The 22,192-nt window shown below is 37.7% G+C and overlaps 2 protein-coding genes and 2 long non-coding RNA genes across 6 annotated transcripts; all 4 read right to left on the bottom strand.

Moving 5' to 3' along the window:
* Positions 1–772: 772 nt before the first annotated feature.
* On the bottom strand, positions 773–21,240 carry LOC120742902. Its single transcript, XR_005697985.1, has 3 exons — positions 21,230–21,240; positions 6,671–6,679; positions 773–3,920 (listed from the first exon to the last, which is right to left on the bottom strand). It is a non-coding gene; the product is annotated as an uncharacterized LOC120742902 (long non-coding RNA).
* LOC120742901 (regulator of G-protein signaling 21-like) lies at positions 3,284–6,578 on the bottom strand. Of its 2 annotated transcripts, none has more exons than XM_040046413.1 (5): positions 5,981–6,165; positions 5,624–5,683; positions 5,258–5,322; positions 4,938–5,104; positions 3,284–4,770 (listed from the first exon to the last, which is right to left on the bottom strand). In XM_040046413.1, exons 1-5 carry the CDS (start codon positions 6,058–6,060, stop codon positions 4,582–4,584), a joined length of 561 nt encoding a protein of 186 aa, XP_039902347.1. In that variant the 5' UTR covers positions 6,061–6,165; the 3' UTR covers positions 3,284–4,581. The 2 variants fall into 2 exon arrangements, with proteins under 2 accessions (XP_039902347.1, XP_039902348.1); XM_040046414.1 differs by having other exon boundaries at positions 4,015–4,770; positions 5,258–5,319; positions 5,981–6,578.
* si:ch211-117l17.6 (regulator of G-protein signaling 21) lies at positions 11,500–16,138 on the bottom strand. 2 transcript variants are annotated; one of them, XM_040046412.1, is made up of 5 exons: positions 15,963–16,138; positions 15,783–15,854; positions 15,646–15,695; positions 15,379–15,545; positions 11,500–13,480 (listed from the first exon to the last, which is right to left on the bottom strand). In XM_040046412.1, the coding sequence occupies exons 1-5, from the start codon at positions 16,037–16,039 to the stop codon at positions 13,295–13,297; spliced, it is 552 nt and encodes a 183-aa protein (XP_039902346.1). In that variant the 5' UTR covers positions 16,040–16,138; the 3' UTR covers positions 11,500–13,294. The 2 variants fall into 2 exon arrangements, with proteins under 2 accessions (XP_039902346.1, XP_039902345.1); XM_040046411.1 differs by having other exon boundaries at positions 15,783–15,878; positions 15,963–16,137.
* Positions 13,555–15,372, bottom strand: LOC120742903. Its single transcript, XR_005697986.1, has 2 exons — positions 14,556–15,372; positions 13,555–14,500 (listed from the first exon to the last, which is right to left on the bottom strand). It is a non-coding gene; the product is annotated as an uncharacterized LOC120742903 (long non-coding RNA).
* Positions 21,241–22,192: the final 952 nt, after the last annotated feature.

Below are 22,192 nucleotides of genomic sequence, written 5' to 3' on the forward strand. Positions count from 1 at the left end.
AAATGGCATCTTTCTTCTAGTCATGTATAAAATCCTTAGAGGCTTAAGTCAAAGGCGTCACTGCCAACTTAAAGCTCTTACATTTATTTCTGACTTAATGCAAAACACACAAATTAGTTTTTATTAAGTTGGATTTAGTTTTGGTTCTAAATATCAAAAATTGTTGGTATGAACTCTAAGCTGTCTCACATCTGCAATCCTTAGCAGTGGTACTGTACAGATTGCACTCTAAGCAAATGCATATTGGGACATGCAGTAGCAAAAATATAAGTGACTCTTAATTTAAGTGAAAACAGTCCTGATGCTTCCAAGTAAATATTGGCAGGGTTTCTCTCAGAGGTTTTACAGTACTATGTTCTTTGTCCACTTAAGACTAATGAAGAAATGACTGATGTATTATTTTCTTCGGTCCTCAAACAGCCAGCATTCACAAGCATTTGTAGATATGGCCAATTTTTATTTTTATTTTTTTTTACTTTGTTTGTAATAGGTTTCCCAGTAAATTCTAAACCTTTTCAAATTTCATGCCAAGGTTTTGCATATTGGAAAATATGTCATGTCAAGGGGAAGCTCAAAAGCAACCAATATCTAACACAATAAAAGCCATAATATATGCACATGTGACTGTGACTGCAATATGCCTTATTTCACTGTTATTGACCAACCATTCTTGACCTGAGTGGCACTCTTTTATTCAGGGAAACTCAATATTTGCAGTGTGAACTGTGTGACTAGCTGTTGTCAATGAGAAAACATTAAATAGTTACATTACCCATTTGACAATTTCTTTAAAATCTTTTTTTTTTTTTATTGTGTGCTGTATTTAGCTGAAATCCTAGCTACAGCAACGCTCGTCAATACTTACAACGTTTTCAAAATTAAATTTTCACTGTGGGCTAATTTAGCTGGTTTTCAATCATTTTATTGGAAACTACAAACAACATTGATCGGTAGTGTTTTGGATGTGAAATGTAAGATGTGGCCAAAGTTGTGTAATGAATTCATACTCTGCAATGGCAGACATGTACTGTATTGGGAAGTCAGACAGAGAGTGCATGCAAAATGCACTGTGTGTAGAAATGAAGGCTGCACCCTTAGCATTGATGTTAGTCAAAAGTTACAAGAAATTATTAACACATGCTGCACAGTACCGATATTTTTGGACCACGTTACCGAAAAAAAAATTCCCCACATTGTGAGGCACTGTCCTTATAGTGTTGACATGCCCACATGAAGGTGCACTTTGCCAGCTGAGCCCAGTCCAACAGTGTATTTGTGAAACAAGCACATAATTAAGTTGACAACAGTGTTGATGGGGGTGCATTTTAATCAAAGACTGTACCACAGCAAATCACCTGCTGCTGTGTTGACAAGCGTCCTGTCCTCAACCACGCAAACCCTGTTGCTGCTTGTGTTTAAGCATGCAGATGATCTTCAAAGGAGACCAAAACAGTTAGCATTGCTTTGGTGGCCTTCTCTGCTTTAGTGTACAACTGCTCTCCAAAAGGTGTTTTAATTGTTACTTTGTAAACTTTGTAGAGCAGGTAATAATTTAAATTCCATTGGCTAATGTGGTAACATGCCACATGTGAGCTTTATAATGCATTACTGCCTGTTCATTAGACCTTGGCGGAATGAAACACAGAGAGAAACTTGACCTAAGGCACTGCCAACATTAGATTTTGCACCTTTAAGTAGTGCAAACATACCACATAATAATCCAGGACTGAAAAAATCAAGCGCTGCAAGTCCTTGAATGGCCACTTGATGTTGGCCTATAAGGCTGTATAGAAAAGACTGACATAGATTCCAGTTCTGAAAAGTGAACCCAGTGTGGAAATACTTGAAACTGTGATGGTTTCAAATAGCCAGCAGAGAGCAAATCCTCTGTATAGAATTTTCTTTTTCTTTTTTTTAATCAAAGTTCATTTGTGTAGAAATCTATAATATGATATCTTGCTCTGCAGTAACTAAAAACTATCAAGAAACCTGATGAGATTGCGGTCTTTTTGGATTGTCTCAAGTCATAATCAATAAAACATGAGGTTAATTTTGTATATTATAATCAGAAAATCATAAAAGGGCTAATTAGACCATTAAATCATCAGAAAAGTAGCTACAGTGGTCACAGGGAGCTGGTTTTTAAGGGCTTCCTCAGGGCCAATAAAAACCACTTGTCATCTAGTTTCACTTATCATGCCTGCACGCTACATCAGTCATTTTATTTACAGTCTATGGGCTGCCTCCAAACAATCCACATAGACTTGCATGGAAACTTTTTACAGCTCAGCTCTTTACATTTTATTACTTAAAACCTAAAACTTAAAGTTTGCATTATTATGGGTTCAGTTTCTCACCCTATTATGGTCTCTTTTTGCTGTAAAAAAAAAAATCAAGATAGCGATGGCCATAAAGCTAAAATTGAGTATATTAAATGCCTGTGTTACTTGAAGGTGGCTCACACTATCATTTTATCGAGTCTGTGCATCAAGCCCAGTGTGAAGATACTGAAAAATTATAATTTTGGCACAGAATTCTTTAAAATTACCACAAAAAAAAGTTTGTAATGATTGTGTATTTTATTGTGTATTGTGTGAATATCATGTCACATCTTCAGCCTTTGTGAGCCTTGTTAATCTGCTCCAGTGACGCCTGTTCAGCTGCACTACATTCCAGGAAGGAACAGAGAAGGTACAAAGTCAGGCAGAGAAAATCTCATTTCTCACAATGTCTGATTTCACAAGAAACTGGAAGTTCGTGCCTTCCTTTTTCTGAAACAGCACGTATCTGTTACGAGCTTAATTTTCAAGACACCAGATGCCTTTCAGTGATTGAAAAAAGAGGATAGCAGGAAACTGCGAGAAATCAATATATTGGTCCGATATCTTAAGAGTATTTTTTTTCTAATGTCATTTCATAAACTGAAATTAAAACTGGAAGTTAACACTCTTTGTGATCTTTGAAAGGATTTTGTTAAGTGAATGAGCTTAATCTGTACTTAGGTACATACATTCCCATGCATACATGTTTGCATGCAAATGTTTGCATATGTCTGTTATAACATAAAACCCACAACCACGTGCAAACATCCCATTTCTTTTTGAATGAAATGCGTTAAGAACTGTTTCACTCTAAGCGTCTTGAAGCCTTCTATAAATAGACCACAAAACTGTAATCAGAATTCGAAAAGTGACATTGTGAGTGAGAAGAACCTACACCGCAGGGTGGTGCACAACACTGAAAAGTTCACTTAGTTGCAGGTAGGCAAATAAAATAATGTAAATGTGGTTCAATGTAATAATTTAATGTAATTCAAATCACTAACAAGTTTAACAAGTACTTAAACACTGCAGCAAACGTTGTACTCAAATGGTGACAATGAAAAATAAATAACACAACATTGAACTTTTTAAGTTAACTTAACTATCAGCTCCCTAAGAGTACATTCACACAGTGCGCTTTGGACATCAGCAATCAGGCCTATTCTCATGGTATAAAAGGAGTTTTGACATCCCGGCATGCAATGTGAGACATCCTATTTCTATAATCATTCCACGCCAGAAAACTTAAATAAACAAAATCACAACTCATGACATTTCAGCGTTGTAAGGACTCTGCTTAGATTTTAGTCTTTACGCGCTGCGCCACTAGGCTAGACGTCAGCGGCTAGAAACGGCAAGTTCAGATCCCACACAAAAAATATACATGATTAGGCTTCTCGCAATCACAAAACTATACCATTAATAGTTATTTTTATTGAAACAAACTATTTTTACTTTTTGTAGTTTCAAAACAACCCTAAAGGATATTAAATACCGGCACAAAATAACCCCTATAGACAGCTTAAACTAAAAAAAACCTAAATCATCAGTTTTTCAAACCCCATATCGGTGCAATCTACATTATTTAAAAAAAAAAAACTTTTACTTTTACTGATGATGGCTTATCAGTGTTAAATCTATAGATTTGTTGTCTTCCTTGGTGCTGCCATCCCGTAACTGGGCGGCTCTTTTCATGACAGCTTATTCTGAATCAGTGACGGTTAAAAACACTACATCTAAAATGCTCGCTCTCTTTCCCTCTTTACACACGCATACACACAGTTTCTCAAGTGTGACCGTGACATGTTACATCCTCTATCCTTATCTGCATAGGAAACACGTCTCCAAAAAAGGCCAAAGGGCGTCTACTGAATGGTTTGCTTACGCAGCTCTACAGTCATACCGAGAGGCAACCAGCCCGCTGATTCATTCACTGTCAAAAGTGCGCACACAAACTCATGATCCAGTGCGAAAATGCACACTACGTGCTTGATATTGAGAAATCTGCCTGTGCTTCTCATTCTTATATAGTCCTCATGTGTGTGATGCTAAGTGTGAGGTGGCAGGGAGTCGGGGGGAGATACTTCCGTGACGGGGCTTGAGGGCTGATTCTGGACACTGAGGAACAAGTCCTCTGCACGCGTGTGCTGCGCCGGTTGGCCCTTCTTCCATCTTTGTTGTCAGTCCTTCCACCTGAAGGAGCTCAAACATTCCAGTTATGGGTTTTATGTCCTTTCTCTCCCCTCCTCTGGCCGTGCTTTCATCCCTTCATGGCGTCGGCGGCGAGGCTCTCCAGAAGAGTTCTATAAATGTCCGAGCGGAGGAACCGCGGGTACGAGTCTCTTTCCATCAACCCGTAAACGATCTTCTGAGCGTCGTCAAAGCAGTGCATGGTGGGAGTCTTGACGTTCCTTTTGATCTGCTCTCGGGTGTGATAGTCGATGTTGATCTGGAATGAAGCACAAAGATAGGAATGAGGGGATTTGAGCCAAGAGCAAAAGATGTGAGATTCAACATTTCAGCTGGCACTTCTCTCCTCTTTCAGAGGACTGCTTGCACTGACATATAAAGACAATATGTAAGGGAAACGGTGTCTGTGTGTGACTCTGAAGTTACCTCTTTAGGCGATTCTGCTTTAATGAACTGCTCATAAATCTTCTTGGCTCTTGAGGACATTCGGAATGAAGACTTGATCTTTTTGTAGTCCTCACACGTGAGCCAGAACTCAATGTTCTCGTCGCTGTATTCGGACTTGAGAAAGTTGCGAAAAGTAGCCAGTCCATCTGAGGTGAAGCAAATAAAACAAGCCCATTTTCAGCTTTTATTTAAAACAAAAAAAGAAGAAAAAACCCAAATCAGTCTGCCCAAACTGTCATTCTTACAAACACAATATTGTTTTAGCAGCATTCTCACTCTCAGGGGGAAAAGGAACCTACATTTAGACTCGAGAAGCTTTTCCAGTGACTGTGACCATTGTTGGGTATCTTCTAAACTTAGCCTGCTGGGAGAGAATGCAAGTTGGATTACTTAACAGAATCAAATTTGAGCAAAGCGAAGCTGTAAAAGGTGCGAGTCACACAGAAGCACACTCATTAAGAAAGCATAGCAGATGGGCTTATCGAATTCAGACAAAAATGCCGAACCCTGGGATATGCCGGGTTGGTGTGCGTGCTGTGCCAAAGCAAACATGGTGTCTCAGGATCATTTGAATCCTTTCAATGATGCCATAGATGGAAATCATAGGCGCAGGCTGGCTATTTTAAAACTGAAATGTATGCAAAACACTCCATAAGTCTCCTTACCTCTCAGAGCTGGAGGAGTGAGAGAACATGCACTGGAGTCGGCACATAAAGTTCTTTCCACTGTGTAGGGAATAAAAAATATATGAATATATCCCTGTTACGTTTATTGCTGTTCGATTAGCTTCCAATGAATGTGTCAAAGAATGTTAGGAGGGCTGGTGTTTAGAAAAGACAGTGACTCGTGCCGTTATATAAGATGAATGGCTATTTTCAGAGATAGTATGAAGTATTTTTAACATATTTTTTATGTCACCACACTATTTGCTATTAAACAGCTCGAGATTTTCTCGTCAAGCTCCAAGTCAGCACATTTACTGGAAACTCCAGCTCAGCGTTAAAGTCAAAAGTTTCACTCACATGTTTTTGTTTCTCTTCCTGTCATCTCTGTCCATGATGAAGCGCTGTGTGTTGGGTGGTTCGACGATTAAGCTTGGCATTGTTTTATTAAGTCCACTCTCTCTGGCTCTCGGTCCTGGTCATGCTGTGGCTGAGAGACACTTAGGAGGATTCCCCCTGCAATGCAGCTTTTTATACCAAGGTTTCCTGTTGACGGTCTGGGGTTGATGGGATACATCAGAAGCTCAAACTAAAGAGGAAGCACCCCTTCCTTCCCTCCCTCTCCTCCTCCTCCTACCTCACAGTTAGAAACAACACATACTCACTCGGTGCTTTGCATGCATGTCTCCCTCCCTCGCCTTGATGCCTTACTCCCTATTATGTCTCTGCTTCTTTTCCTTCCCTTCTGCTGTTGCTGCTCCTTCCCGCCTCCTAACCGGACTAGCCAAACAAACAGCACTCTCTGTGGCTGAAAGCTTGCTGTGTTCCCATTATTTTTAGTCTGCCAGCACAGATGCAAATGACAGCAACAGTGACTTTGATAGGCAAATCGTGACCTTCGCACGCTGTTTGTGTAGTGAGTCCATTAAATGGGATGTAAAAGACAACGCGGTTGAAACCAAATATCGGGATTGTCCTTCTGTCTTTCATATTTAACATTTTTTGATCCCAAAAAAGGGAAATTCGTCAAGATGTGGTAGAAATGTGCACAACACAAGGCTACAGTCATGAGTGAGAAAGAGGAAACAGCAAATTGATTGCAACAGAGAGGCTCCGCAAGGCTACAGGAAGCCAGAAAGACTGTCAGAACATCATATCCTGACCACTCTCATCTTTCAGCTGCAGAGTTATTACTTTATTATTGAAGCCTTCCACCATCGTCAAACTGCAGGCGGAAATCCTTATATGGTGGCTAAAACTAGTGTAAAAGGCGGGGGAAAAAAAAAGTTGCAGCTTTAATCCAATGCCAAATATCTCCAGAAAATATAGAAGGGTTTGGAAGCGCCTCAAAAAACAGAGGGTATTCTGTCAGCCCTCACATCAAGCACGATTTGTAGACTACAGAAAGAATTAAAAAAGAAAAAAAAGAAAGAAAAGAAACGTACAGTTAAATTTTAGGCAGATTTTACCGTTAAAATGAAGAAAGTGTAACATCAACCCACACAAAACGTAGACATCCAGCAAAGTCAAGTACTATGATAATGAGCATGATGTCATTGCCAGTGTCAGAGACCCATACATATTTGAAGGGCCCCAATGTTTTACATTTGAGCCTGTTATTTGTTTAAGGGACAGGGGAACAGACGAGGAGTGAGGAGAACCAACCGAGGTCAGCCAGAACTTGTGGCTGTGGCCAAAGAACCTTTAGTGACTTGGATGGGGTCTTGGCAAGAACTAGCAGTAGCTGAAATTAGCATTAGTTGTGGTGACCCTTCACATTTCACGTTCCTTTCAGTTCTGCGGTGATCTACAACAGATATTTTCTCTGGCATTTAAGTAGACGTTTCTGCTGATAATTGTAGCACAGAAAAGAACTGTGGGAATTCAAATCCCAAACTCTTATCTTAAAGATAAACTAATTTATGTGTTTGTCTTTCAGCTACATCTGAAGGTTTCAAGTAAACTGTTTGGAGCAAATGGTTGGATGAGAACAGTGTGCTCTTTAGTAGAGTAAATGCCAGAAGGCATTCTTGGTCTCATGCTCATAAACTTTGAAACTTCTAAATGTGCTAACGATATTGCCAGAGAAAGCCCCTGGTTTAAGGTGTTGTCAGTCAAGGTTTCAAATGATGATTGTTGAGCGAAGGTCCTTGTTTGAAACCCACCTTAAGATGGAAGCGATTTGTCTATTTGGATAGACAAATGGATGCTGGGCTTATACAGGTGTGGTCAGAAGTTTACATACATTTATTGGAATGGATATAATTGGAATTTGGGGCTTTTCTGGATTTTTCTTAGCTGTTATTTTTCTGGTGTGAAATAACTGTACAGCATACTTTTAAATACTTACATAGTCATTAATCACTTTAAAAAACAAGAATTGGGTATACAACTTTGAATTTATTATGGATATTTTCCTAATCCACACAGGGTGAAAAGTATATACACAGGCTCAAACAGCCTGTGTATATACAGTCCAAGCAGGTTAGCGAATACCTAAGAGGGAAAATGATAGATGTACACAAATTGAGAAGTCTTCTTTGGAGCCATTTCTAAACAATTGCAGATCCCAAGATCAAGATCAAGATCATCATAACATAAGTAGAATTTTTATAGATGTGACACAACTTTGTCAAGCTATAGAAGAAGACCCAGGACATCATTCTTAGAAAAGCAGAAACTGGTTAGGATGTTTGGGAACAAACAGGGACTGCCATTTATTGGAAAAAGCAGGAACACCAGTGTCACTGTCTATTATGAAGCAAGTTTTACATCACTACAAACTGAAAGAGCGCCAACCATGAAACAAGCCCCTGTTTCAAAACCAACCATGCCTTACTGAAACATGCAGTCAATCTTGACAAGCCAAATGCCTCACGAAGAAATTCTTATGTTCATGCAAGATAAAGATTGACCTATTTGGCCACAATGACGCTATGTTTGGAAGAGTAAAGGTGAGGGATTCAAACCTAAGAACACTGTACCAGCTGTCGAGCATGGTGGTGGTAGCTTCATGGGTGGGTCTGTTTTGATGCCAGGAAAGTGGATGCAGTAATGAAGGAAGAATACTTCCAAACTCTTCCAACTTCCGCTCAGATGAACAGCTAGATTGTTGAAACTTGAGCACAAGTTGGAACTGCCTTCTTAAATGGCCTTGTCAAACCCCTGACTTCAACCCTGTTTAAAATTTGTGTACTACACTTAAAAGCCAGGTCCAGTCCAGGGAACCAACCAATTTATGAGGAAATGTGCCAAGAAAAGTGGTTAAACATACAGCCAAAATTACACCAGAACCTTTTTGATTGCTACAAAAAGTGTCAGGTCAAGAGCAACTTGTTAAGAGACATTTAACCAAGTAATAATATTTGAGCCTGTGTGGATTTGAGAAAATCCAAAAATAAATTCAGTTGTGCACCGAATTCTTGTTTTGTTTTGGGTTTTTTTTTTTAGAATGATTAAAGATGGATGCTGCACAATTGTTACACAATGGAAAAAAAAAATCATAGAAATTGTTAGAAGCCCAAAATTACCATGATATTTATCACCATGAAGAGTTTAAGTAAACTTTTCACCACAGCTTCATTATTATTGTTTTTGGAGTCCACCTATAACAAAATTTGAAAAGAAAAAAAAACATCCCTGATTTGAATTTTATCATTTGTACAGCACAGGAACTCTTCCAGGAAGTTCCTATTTGACTAGAGCGCTTATAGGTCTAGTTTGCATATGCGACCTCCTCCTGTCTGTCAAGATGAAGGGGCTACAACTGTGTTAGCTGGGCTAAAACACATTGTAGTGGCATATGCTCGCAATTCGGGTAGTTTGCAGCAAATCATCTTCATGTATGCCTCAGTTTGTATATAGTAGCCTGTTTGATTTTGATACCCTTTGGGCTTCAACACTCTGGTGGTCAGTTTGGCACAAGTTGAAGTTTGCATGTAATTTGCAATGGCTTTTGATCTGCAGAGTTGCAGAACTTTTCAACAGCATTGCTTTCACTGCAATGTATCGCCCAGTATAGGAAAACACAATCATGGGACATTAAACAAGCAAGGCCGCTCTGGGTTATCACTCATTGGTTACAACTCTAATCAATGTACTGACAATAGTCACTGTGGTCAGTTTACATTTAAAGCAAAAATAGATCAGGTTATTAGCAAATGTAGCCCATAGCCTTGCACTGCCATGTAGACCCTAGCTGGGAGTGTGACAGTACTGAGTCACACCATCTGCCTCTGCCTTCACATGTTGCAGAAGATTTCTACTCATTTTGTATAGAGAGAGGATGTTGGTGGTTTATTCATTCTCATCCTTGACCACATAGCACAGAAATGTATGTTCATCCCCCCCCCCAAAATCAATAGAAACAGCTTTGCATTGACATTGTAGCAAATACACAAAACCAGACAAAAATAGCAACTCTGCAATCTTATTAATATTTGGTAGTGTGAATAGATTTACTGTTAGAGGTGTGAAAGCCCAAAGCAAGTGCATTTCACAGATCTAAGATGTGAACTTCCTAACTGGGGAATTTGAAGTCTTTAAAGCTTTTTGAAAGCTTCCACTCGAAACCTGATGCCATAGGCTACCCTGTTATAATCTACCCTTAGGCTTTGCCTCACTGACGCTTCCCGTTTTTGCCCAAACACGGTTATAAGTACTGAGGCGTTGCGATAGAGTCACCAAACACTGAGAGGTGAAAGCTGCATTCCCTGTCTGAAGTTAAAATGTGGACAAGCACATCAGTGTATAAGATTTAACATTCAGCATCCAGCTCTTATAGTAAAGTTCCTCCCGACCGTAACCGTCTTGACTAACACTGTGCCAGCAGCAGTACTCACTTCCTTTTCGCTACCATGGTAACGGTTGTGGGCTATGAGAAAACAGTGACAGATTGTGTGCCATGTGATGGAGGAGATGTGAGACCTCTGTCGTTTATCAGGAACAACCCGTGACACTCTGTGTACTGAGAGTTTTCTGACGTACGACTGTACACCTGCAAATAGTTTCAGCCCAAAATTACAATCAAAACCAAGTCAACCATAACATTTCCTACAGTATCCACATAAAATTAGAGTGAGCACTTTCAACCTTTTCATAGCACACATGGATTTTGTCCTGCTTTAAAACTAATTTTAACCTTTTAACTTAATTGTAATGCTTTCAGAGTTTACATTCAAAAAATTATTCCACAAAATACTGACTTTATTAAGCAATTTGCTTAGATGTAAATTTTCCATGTAATTTGCTACATATGTAATAATAATGTAAAACATTAAATTTAATGGAATCTGTTGATTGGTGTACATTCGGTTTACACCAAGAATATTCTTTTTAATGCTTAATTATTTGATTAATTATACCTTTAAATTGAACATTTCAGTTGCATTTTACACAAAATTATTGCTTTATGTTCATGAGGGAAAAGTATTTTTTCTTTTTTTGTGTGTAATTATGAGATTAAGGATCCAAAATAAACTTTCCAATAGCTATATCTCTGAAACACAAGTGGCCCTGGATATAATAAATAAAAATAATAATATTGTTATTAAAAGAAAGAGTTGTGGTTACTAGTCCATAGAAAAATAGTATGAGTGGGTGTGTCTCTATAAAGATATTTCTCCCTGCAGTAGGTTGGTGTCTGAAGCTTTCTGGTTTCTCTCTGCGACTATGAAACATGGATTTTGGGACATGACTAATTGTAGGTTCAGTTGCAAAGTTTTAAAGTTTGCATTTTCGCTGTAGCCAGCTCGGCAACTTAAAACTGGAAGAGCGAGCGGCTAATTTGACTGAGACTTTATCATCCTTTTTTCAATCTAATGGCAACCATAATTTACAAAATGAACATGATATAGAAAACACTTCAGTCTAGAGACCGATACCATAGAAAGTCTTTATTGAGGTCATACATCGAGGAAGCCAAGGGGTCATGTTCCCACAGAACCATAAAGGATGTTCTGCTGTTATACTGAGTGTATGATTTCTGTTTCTATTTCCCTCAATGTCCAAATAGCATTAGAGCAACCTTTATCACATCAAAGTAAATAGTTTGCATGGAAAGCAATAGCCAAAACCTTTGGCTTTTGTCTGAAAACGTAACTCTACCATCGCTTTTTAAAATCCATATGCATTTCTATCTAATGACTAGTAACTAGAACAGGCAAACTCAAACTGAATATACACCTAAAGGCCCAATCTGTTGTCCCTATAATGGCAGCTGACTAACAGACTGGGATGTGTTTAGACTCAACTGCCATGACACAAATATTTGTGTCATGTTGAAGTGGATGTTGATTGTAAACTAGCTAACACGGGGAAACAATATAGCAACATAGGTTCAAAGCCTTCTTCACTTGTGTTGGAACTACAAAAAAAGTGAGCTTCATAGTTTGTTTTCATACCTTTCATTGGTGTTCTCTTTCATATGGTAGTACATGAACTCTGGGCTTTCACCTTTATGTTAAAAACAGAGCAAATGCCTCAATATAGTATTTTTAAAAAAAAAAATAGGATTTCCAGTCATAAAGCTATTAGTCTTTGACCAGATAGGGTTCAAATATCCTTTTGAGTAATGGTATGAGGCGCTTACTGTTGTAAAAAATATAAGCTGTCCTTTTATTATCAAGTCTGATAAGTGATGAAGCAGATTCTCTATGACCACGTCCTCTTTTTTTGCCCCACAGTACTCATCATGGTTGGAAAAACTGCTTAAATTTGTTAACAACATCAGGCCATGAGTACAAACCGATGTGACAAAAACCTTTATTAACGTGGAACTGTTTAACATACACAGTCTCTCTATTTTCATCTGAAAAAACCTTTCCCAGACTCCTCTTTTTGTAGTATTTTCCCCAGTCATTGTCTGTGGGTGATGAGATTATTCCCCTAACAAGGCAGCACATTGAGGGCTGATCTGTTACGCATCAGGTTGTCTGATGACTCCTGTGTTGTCATTTAAGCCCTTGAGTTATTATTAGCTGCCTCAGTACTCCTTTTTAAGGCACAATCTTTAGGAATAAGGCCGTTTACAGAACAGAGCGGGATCGAGGGTTAGAGTGGGGGGTTACTTTTTTCCAGTTTAGTAAACCCTGATGTTGGTGTACAGAGTCAGGCCCACACCTAATTAAAGGATATAGTAGACATGTGACTGAAAACAGAATCCCTTTGCTGGGTAAGCTGTGGAAACTGTTATCCTTTATTTTGACTCATGCCCTTCCTCATGTCTCAGTTAGTCAGTCAGATAAATATAATTCTGACTATATTGGAATAAAAAGAATACTTATAGATTATGAATGACTACAGTTACTGACTGAATTAGCCAAATTTGGGCAAGAAGTCCTAACATTTCACATCAGAAACAAGCTTAACTTACCTAGACTTTCAGTTAACACTTACAGTATTTCAAAGAACCTTGAACTCCTCTAAAGTACTAACACGTACCAACATTCTTTATACGTACATATCTCCACACTCACATTACTTTTCTGTCGTTGTGTTTGCCTTGCTGTACTAAAGTCCACGGCATTTTATCAGTACAAAAAGAAAAAATGATATTGCACACTGTTAAAAAATATTTTTTTATGTTTGGGTTTAGAGTGAAACAGTAAATTAGTTGATCCAGTGTGAAATAAAGTTTCGGAGCAGTTGAATGGAAAACAGGTATGGTAGCTCTCTTTAAAGGTACCACAGAGTCCTGGATTTGCGCTTTAGACTCAGGTAGGCATCTGAGTGCAGGAATCTTGGGCAAGAGTCTCTTTCCATCAGCAGGTAAACATGTTTCTGGGCCTCGTCAAAGCAGGAAAGGCTCGGTTTCTCAAGTGCCTGCTTGATCTTCTCTCTAACATGCTGGTCTACATTGATCTGAGAAGGAAACAAATGTGACAAGTCAACATATCATCATGTAATGTGTTCCCAAATTGGCTGTGTTTGTTTTCAATTTGTAAAAAGGTGCTTGAAAAACGTTAAATCCAAAATAATTAAAATGCCACCACCAAGATGTGCAAAATACACCCCTGGAAGGAGGTAAGAAAATAGCTCTGAATCCTAGGGTTACATTTTTAAGAAAAAAAAAAAAAGTCTATTTTGTGGTCAATTTTATTACTGGTACAATAAAAAAAAACAAACACAAAAAAAAAACATTAAATCAAACATTAACTTGCTAGCTCTCTTATATGCTTTTCAACTCAGATGACACACACACACACACACACACACACACACACACACACACACACACACACACACAACTTGTCCCTAAAGAGTTTCCTGTCCTGTTTTGTTTTTTTAAACTATGTTATTTCTTGCTCCATTTGTATTTGGATTCTGCTTTTTCTTTGTAATTGAAATACTTCATTCTTTCAAAGAAACATTGAAGAATATATAAAACATTTGGCTTGCCATTTAGCTGAATGATTACTATTGTATTGGTCTTGCTTCACTTCAAGTTGCAACTAATTAAATAAGAAACCATTGTGGAAGTTCCTTGAATGGCTACATAAGTCAGTTCCCCATAGACTTCTATATTTCCAAGAAATACAGCATTAAAAACATTTTAACAGCCTGCTTCGAAAAAAAAAACAAAAACCCTAACATTATTCTCTGTGGGTAAAATCCCTCTTTAAGACAATGTTTTTTTTAAAATACCTTATTCATGTGGATGTTGGAGGTAGGAGTGTGACTGCTTATCTTGTCACAGGCAGCTGGTGGCCTTAGTTCTCTAACTCCAGGTATTAAAGTGGACTTCTTCCTCTTCCCTTTGTCTATTGTGTTATTGCCTTTTAGAGGACTTTAATTAAATTACCTAACAAATAATATAGCATGCTGTGAGGTACAACCTGTATTAGAAGTTTGTGTTTCAATTTACGATTGCAGGTTGCTAACCTAGCACGCTAGCTATAGCTCATAACTTAAGACTCCAAACTCCAAATATGGCCACATCTGACTCCAAAAAACTAACATAAATATCTAATCCTGTAATAATGTGTAGTAGAATTAGTATCCAAGTGTACGTTGCTTGACAACCCCACATGATACATGTGCTGCTTACTTGCCACCACTAAGTGATTTCTTACTAGGAATGTATATATTTTGTGTGCAGTCTGTGGTTCACAATGGGAAAATTCTGTGCCATATTTGAAATGAATAAAACACTACATAACCTCCCTCCATACTCTTCTACTTTAACTTGTTTGTTGGTATTTTTACGTGTTCGGTATTGTTCTTACTGTCTTGTACGGAAGAGGATTAGGGCCACGGGGGGTGGGGGAAGTGGGCACGTCTTTTTTCTTTTGTCTTCTTTTCCTAAATTCTGAGAATAAAGTCAGAATTCTGAGAATAAAGTCAGAATTCTGACTTTATCCTCAGATTTAATTTCCATTGGCCCTAATCCTCTTCCGTAGTCTTGGAGCAACTGTGACAACATAATTATCTCTGGGATTTCTTAAAGTATTCTGATTCTGATTCAGTGCATCTTCCCTGACAATATGGCACAGCAAATACTGTACTAAAAGCACCAGAAGCACTAGAAGTTATGAAATTTGGTAATCATCTGCATTGCTTCACTGAATTTGTAAAAGTTTTGTACAGTTTTTTCTCTGATGCAATCATACTTTCCTCTTTTCTGTAATGCCAGTTTGATAAAATGCAGTTTATATTTGGGCCTACTTTTAGTTTACAAAGTTACTCAGAAAGTCCAAGAAAGTAATTTCTTCTTTTAAGCATGAAATATGATTCAGCTCTGGTATAACAGACAAACTGACCTCTCTGCAGGCTGTAGGCTGGATGAACTCCCGGTAGATCTCCTCTGCTCTCCATTGAAGGTCTTCTGGTGAGGTAGTCAACCTGAACTCTTCACATGCGAGCCAGAACTCAATGTTTTCCTCACTGAACTCAGACTGCAGAAAAGACTGGAATGCTGCTAAATACTCTGCAAAGAGGGAAAGGGTTAAACATACAGAATTATTCATTACGTGAAATTCATTTGTAGAATCACATGGCTCAGTTTTGTGAAGAGTAACACTTCTTACTTTTGTCCTTTAGCAGTTTTTCCAGGTGAAGTTCATGGTCAGTCTGACAACTATAAGGAAATGATATATGGCTATTATTTTCTTTCTAATATACACCATGGAGATGAAAATAACTAACAGTTCCAATCATATGATACCTTAGCTTTGAAGAGTACATCTCATCATTACATTTCTGTACACTGACACACTGGATATCCTTCTTACGCCTCCTGCAGTTCAGTACAATGTCAATCCTTAAAAACAAACTCAAGTTCAATATGTTTGCTAATGTAAAGTTTATAAATGTAAACTTAATATCATTAGTGTGCTTGGCTTACCTTCGTGGCCGCTTCATGTTGGGCATTAAATCCTTAAATTCGTAAAGTCGAATCCTTGAAAATAAGAGTTTGGGCATTTTAATATCCCTGTAATTCCCTGTTGGGAGATACAATAGCCTGCTGTGATATGTGTAAAAGCACTGTTCCCTCCTGGGCTTGTCCTTAAACTGCCAGGAAAGGTATCCCTATGACGCTGTGGGCCTGCTGGTACCTGTATCTAAACGCCAGTTGGATACGAATACAAATGTCTGTTGTTAGACTCATCTACCCTTGTTACTGACTCACAGCTGTAAAATTCCTATGGGAGAAATTTTTTTCCGTTACTCAGATTTCTGGAAAAAGGTATTTAGGTGACTGATTGACTGCGTGATGTATGTGTAGTCCATATAGGGCGATATGAGCGTTTGCCTTTTACTTGTCTGTATGGAGATTCTAGATGCACTACCTATGCCATATTTTAAATTAGTACTTCACAAATGGTGTGCCGAGACATGGGTGTGCCGTAAGGGAAGTCCAGGTGTGCTGTGGGATCTTGTGAGAATCATAATTCATTGTTACAATGAATGGCAGGACAAAGTCACGAATTAGCAGTTAATTTACTGATCAGTTGTTTGCATGCATTCATGTCCCTGAAAAAAAAGGCATAACATTTGTTAAAGGCAACCGACTGACCGTGATTGACAAGATTTTCTTGTGTGAAAGAGGCTATGATTAATTAACCACCAGCAGAGATGACCCACGATCTTAAAAACCCAGGAAAAAACAGCTGTATTGGGATGTAAACATGCAGTAAAACAGGGATTGGATATTGTATGTCCATTTTTTGTTGCTATGTGATGACATGAAGAGAAAAATTATGGGAATTCAACCAATTGGTGAAGATGTGATAACACATACAGTGAGCCCAGAGGTACTGGTACAACAGGTCAAATAATCTTGAAAAGGAAGGGCGCCAAGGAGATGATGCCATCAGATAAAAACATAGCTGACAATGGCTGCAGTGAACAATGTCAATTGTTTTTAACACTGTTTCACTCAAACATTTTTGACACTGTTGTAGCAGTGATATGGTATAGAGCTGTTATATGTCGACAAAGCATCTACGGATTACCAAGAGAATCCCATGCATCCACATATTTTTTTTTTCCCCATCAAAAATACCTATGACCTCATCTTCTGATGCTTCTTGCACACACTTGTTGCCAGGTTACAAATAAACATTTTCCTTCCTAGTTCAATCCCCACTTTATTTTGATTAGTTGGCGAGAGACATTAAACATGGATGAGCGCAGAGAAGATTCAAAAGTTGAATCGTTTTGAGCTGAGTGCAGAAGCAAAAATGAACTTGGGGTTTTTCTTTTTGCCGAGGACTCTGTGAACACGGAATTTCATTTGTCTAGAACATTAGGCACTACAGGTCAGTTTGTATTTGTAGGCACAGGCCCTAAGCCACCCATTGGCAAACATTAGCTAATGCTATCACTGTGCACAGAAAATAAAGAGGAACCAACCATCCCTTCAGAGACAAACCTCACCTATTTCTGAATCAGAGTGCTGGATCTGAATCAGAGGGAGCAAAACTGTGAAACTGTCTACATGACAGTCTTGATTTTCAAAATATTAAAGGTATTTGATGAATTGGACAAACAGACTTGTACATTTACTTGTGTAAAACAATAAAAGTAGAAACAAAGACAAGGCATAAAAAGACTGGAATGTGCTTGAAAACTGCTAAAGTACCACACCCTTGAATCACTCTTTTTGCTAATTTGATTAAATGATAAGTTAAATATATTCTGCATACCAACAATAAATTGAACGTCATGGTAACAAGTGGCTTTCAAGTGAGAGCGGCATAACTCTAAAACCCTAAATATTGGGTTGCAAGGCAATACATTGTAGAGCTAATGCCCTCTGATTTTAAGCAGGCTCCTGGACAACTGACCACCAAGTTGGGCCTTTGAAGGTACTGTTGAGGAATAGGGCCCAATAAGTAATTTGCAGGAAGCTCTTTAGATCAAAGACAGCATTATTTTTGTGCTGGCTATAAGAAGGACAACCAAAAAATGAAAAAGAATAACTCAAAAAAAGCTGTTTTGAAAACTGTGATGGTCCGAAAAACATGCGCACAGAAACCGAAACATGCACTGAGTCATACAAGGACAGAGTAGCAGCATTTTAAGGCACAGGAAATTAGTAGGGAAGTTTCTATAAGTACTGAAACTCCTGAAGCGAGTGACCCAGACAGTTCTGAGAACAACTCCTAAAACGCAAATGTCCCCTCTTTACTGTCCCCATCAGCCTTAACATGCAAGCCTTAAACTATATGTGTAAACCAGCAAGACAAAGTTCCTCTTCTCTGATGACCCATATTGATATACTAATGGAAATTTTACAACACACAAAGTCGGTGCTTGTGTGCATTTTTGGGTGGGTGTGTTAAATCAGGTGTATCCATTTGGTGCTTTTCAAGATTCCCTCAGGGGTCTCGTTGTTGGGTATACTGCTGTGTTTGTGGCTAGAAGAATGTTGAAGTGGGTTTATTTCAAACTTTCCCCTCTAACACTACAGGAGCCGTAGTAGATGCACGTGTGAAGCTGGAGATTTAAATTTTCAGTAGCCAACACCCTTAATATTGCATGCTTGATTGAACTGCACTTTCACACCAGGGCATGAGAAAATCCACAGAATACAGAACAGCTCTTTCTTAATCAATGTCTTCATCATGGGTCCATTGAGTTTGTGAAATTGCAACGTTGTGTCGCAAGTTCATTAAGTTGTAACAAATGGAAATGGCATTTTAATAGTCTATATAAAGTATTAGCATTATACAATACTGTACAATCTGGATTATCATTGTTACATTTATTAGCTTTGATATATTGCCCACTTCCAGGTTAATGTCTCTTGTACACCCAAATAGGTTGTTAATCTGCTACCTGTGCACAAGCTATAGATAATAGCATGGCTAGCTAACTAGATTCAACAATAATCTTGTAACATTCAAAAGAAATAAGAGCTTTTGATAATGTAGAGAAACATTCAGCGAGGCTATCAATCACATTTAAAAATCTATCAAAATTGTAAGCCAACGATTATTAGTTTTTTTTTCTATTGCTGTCCTAACTCCAGAAGCAGTGTATATTACCACGCCTAGCTTCTGCAGTGAACTTGTAACCAGGTGTTTTTCAAAAGGACAAGATTTACATATAGTTATTTTGTGAGTCAATAAATTGAATATGTATGTAGAGATAATACTTAAATAATGAACCAAGATGAAAATATAGAGTTGTCTAGAAAGAAAATATTATAGGGTCATTTAGACTAATTGCAATGGCATTTACTGAACAACTGGTTATACAAAGTATTTTTTTCATCTGCGTTCTATTGACAATAATTTAAATCAAACTTCATATTTTGAACAATCTCTTTCTATGTTAAAGTGTAGCTCTTGCCAGAAACAGAATGTGTTTCAGGTGTGATGCACGTAAAAGTTCTGTATTTGCAGCTGTTCAACATAAGTAGCAAACATGACTTTTAAAGTTTCTTTTAAGTTTAAAGTTCCTTTTAAAGTAAGTTTAAAGTGGAAGCATTATGTAGGCCTGTACATATGATAGAGGATACTACAGCATCTGCTGTGTTACAGGAGAATTATAGACTAAATGAAATACACTAAACAAGGGAAAGCCTCATGCTTTAACATATGCTGAAATCATTTCTTTAGTCAAATGAATGTAAATAATATGACCCGAATAAAGGCTAAAATAAATTATGATAAGTTCATACAATTCAATTTCTAAACTGGAACTCTTTGGACCGTGGATAGAATTAGAAAGGTAAGGGTTGTATGACTATCCCAAGGATCAAACATACAGAAAGGACCATCACATTGTAGAAATGGTTCGTTTTACTATAGGACTTGTATTCAGCATTCTTTTAAATAATAGACATTGAAACATGATTTTAAAGCAGCATTTAAGCTTCCCAGTGCATGAATTGACCTCAGCAATTAAGATAATTTCTAATAAAATAGTAATCCCAAGCATGCCTTTATCAAGTATGTGAAATATCTGAATTTGAATCCCACTGAAAGTCTCTGTGGGATCTACAGAAAAAAGCAGTTTAGGCATAGAAGAAAATTAGTAAGCTGGAAGCTTTACCTTAAGGAATAAGCTAAAACTGGAAGTTTAAATGTGTTTGAAGATTGAATCATTTTCCATTTTTTAACATTATGTCTCAAAATACATCTTAAAAATGCTCTATTTAGTTATCTTTTTGAAATAGTTTATCATGACTGGCTGATATTTTTTCACTGAATTAAATTTGCATTAATATCTTGGTTAATTTATTTATCTCACCCTGCTTTGTTTTTATAGCCTTTAAAGTAAATGTTCATGTGTGCCTGGGCCGGCTTGAGATTTTGCAAATGGGCAACAACCTGCTACATGAATTATTTCCTGTTAGTATTTTTATACTTGATGCTGTTTCTAAATGAAAATGAAAGGCAAATGATAAGAGACCAGAAAGAAGAGCAACAGCTAGCCAGCTTATCTCAGTGATCCTGACACAGATTGTATTCCTTATAAGGTAAACTACACGGGATCCATTCAGTGGCCCAGGTGTCGTTCGGGAGCCATTACAACAAAACCACTCCACAACTTCATAAAAGTATGATTGGAGTCATAAAATATTCCAGAGATTACATTTTTTTCATGCAATTTACAAAAAAGTGGAAAAAACTGCTCTGTGCTAATTAGCTTGTGATGAGTGACGCTAGTAATGAGACGTCTTCAAGTTAACAAAACAGGTTTCAGTTGTGCCCTTTTTGTTCTCGAATTGTTTTCAATTTAAATACATAAAGTAATACGATTTTAATAGACTAAAATCTCAATTGTTTGTATATAGATGGTGAAAAATTTGAACTTCCGCAGTGAAACACTGGAGCTTACTCAGTCAAGAGGTGGGTTATCAATGAGAGTCATCCTTTTGATTACAACACATTAAAAAAAATGCAGGGCAGGGCACTTCCAGTTCTGCGGCTGCTTGTGACACTTGCAAAACATTGTGGCTCTACAGCCTTGTCTTCTTCAGTCTAAAACATCAGCTAGCCTGACTGACAGTTTAATTAAAAACAAATGGAAACACACAGTGGGTTGATTTCCTCTTGTGTTGCACGGTCGTACAACAGAGCAACTGAACAACGTGCCTTTTTGCAGCAGTTTAGTGTAGTTTTGCATCACAGGGCACTCGGGTGATTTTGCCTACACTGTACATGAGTTTCATTCAGATTTTGTGGTAGTTAAAATGATTCCACATGCGTTTAAACTTCATTTACAAATGATCTAGAAATATGTGAAAATGCTTATTTTACTCAATTAATTATACCATCTTTAATGACTCCTTTATCTATTTTCTACTTTACTTACTGTGTCTGTTAACGTCATTCTAACATGATATCTTTGCTATTTTCCTGGTCAAGTGCAGTCCTTAGAAAATCAAGTAATGTTATCTGTTCCAAGGTGACAGCACAGAAGCACAAAACTACGTGTCATTTTTACACTAACGAATTGAGTCAAATATTCCGCTGACACAAAGCAGTATAAAAACAACAAACACAGGCATCTGACTGAACAAAAAGCATGGTCGTGAACATTCTTTTCATATTTAGCCATTCAGAGGAGCTATTTTTAGACTACTAATATCTCTGTAGATCTTGTTGAACCTGACACATACTTTCCATCAAATCAAGTTCATTCCCACCTGCGTGCAAAAGAACATACAAAAAAAAAAAAAAAAAAGCTTTATGCATCAATCCGGTTTACCTCCTTTTTAGGGTTTCTCAGTTTAAATTTGTATTCTCCCATTAAATATCTAATGGTCTCACTGTTATAACTTATTAAACTACATAATGGCTACTGGTAATACAGTAGCAGTGGTTCTGCAGCTTTGGTTTTGGAAGTTAAGGAGAAACAAAAGTTTTTAACAAGGTTTTAAATACCTAATGTAGATAGAGACAGTGCTAGCTAGTTGCTGTTTACCAGGAGCAGTGTTTTTACTCTTGTTCTGATTTAACCACTTATTTGCATTTTAAACACTGTGGTTCTTCTTTTCTTTGTGTCGTAGGTTTTTTCCAAGTATGTTTACTGCATTAGAATTTCCCCAGATTTTCAATAATGTCCTTCTTTCTTAGTCTGCTGTATAAAACTACCTTTCAGAAGTGCGGTTGTGAC

This window comes from Simochromis diagramma, unplaced genomic scaffold, assembly GCF_900408965.1.
Source record: "Simochromis diagramma unplaced genomic scaffold, fSimDia1.1 OVJJ01000553.1, whole genome shotgun sequence".
Classification (NCBI taxonomy): domain Eukaryota; kingdom Metazoa; phylum Chordata; class Actinopteri; order Cichliformes; family Cichlidae; genus Simochromis; species Simochromis diagramma.

Excerpts from the sequence above, each read along its gene's own strand:
- LOC120742901 (XM_040046413.1), bottom strand. The coding sequence starts at position 6,060 with ATGCCAAGCTTAATCGTCGAACCACCCAACACACAGCGCTTCATCATG. Across the intron at positions 5,684-5,980 it reads AGGAAGAGAAACAAAAACAT|TGGAAAGAACTTTATGTGCC; the intron begins GTGAGTGAAACT and ends TTCCCTACACAG. Across the intron at positions 5,323-5,623 it reads CACTCCTCCAGCTCTGAGAG|CAGGCTAAGTTTAGAAGATA; the intron begins GTAAGGAGACTT and ends ATTCTCTCCCAG.
- si:ch211-117l17.6 (XM_040046411.1), bottom strand. The coding sequence starts at position 16,039 with ATGCCCAAACTCTTATTTTCAAGGATTCGACTTTACGAATTTAAGGAT. Across the intron at positions 15,879-15,962 it reads AACATGAAGCGGCCACGAAG|GATTGACATTGTACTGAACT; the intron begins GTAAGCCAAGCA and ends TTTGTTTTTAAG. Across the intron at positions 15,696-15,782 it reads ATGTACTCTTCAAAGCTAAG|TTGTCAGACTGACCATGAAC; the intron begins GTATCATATGAT and ends ATTTCCTTATAG.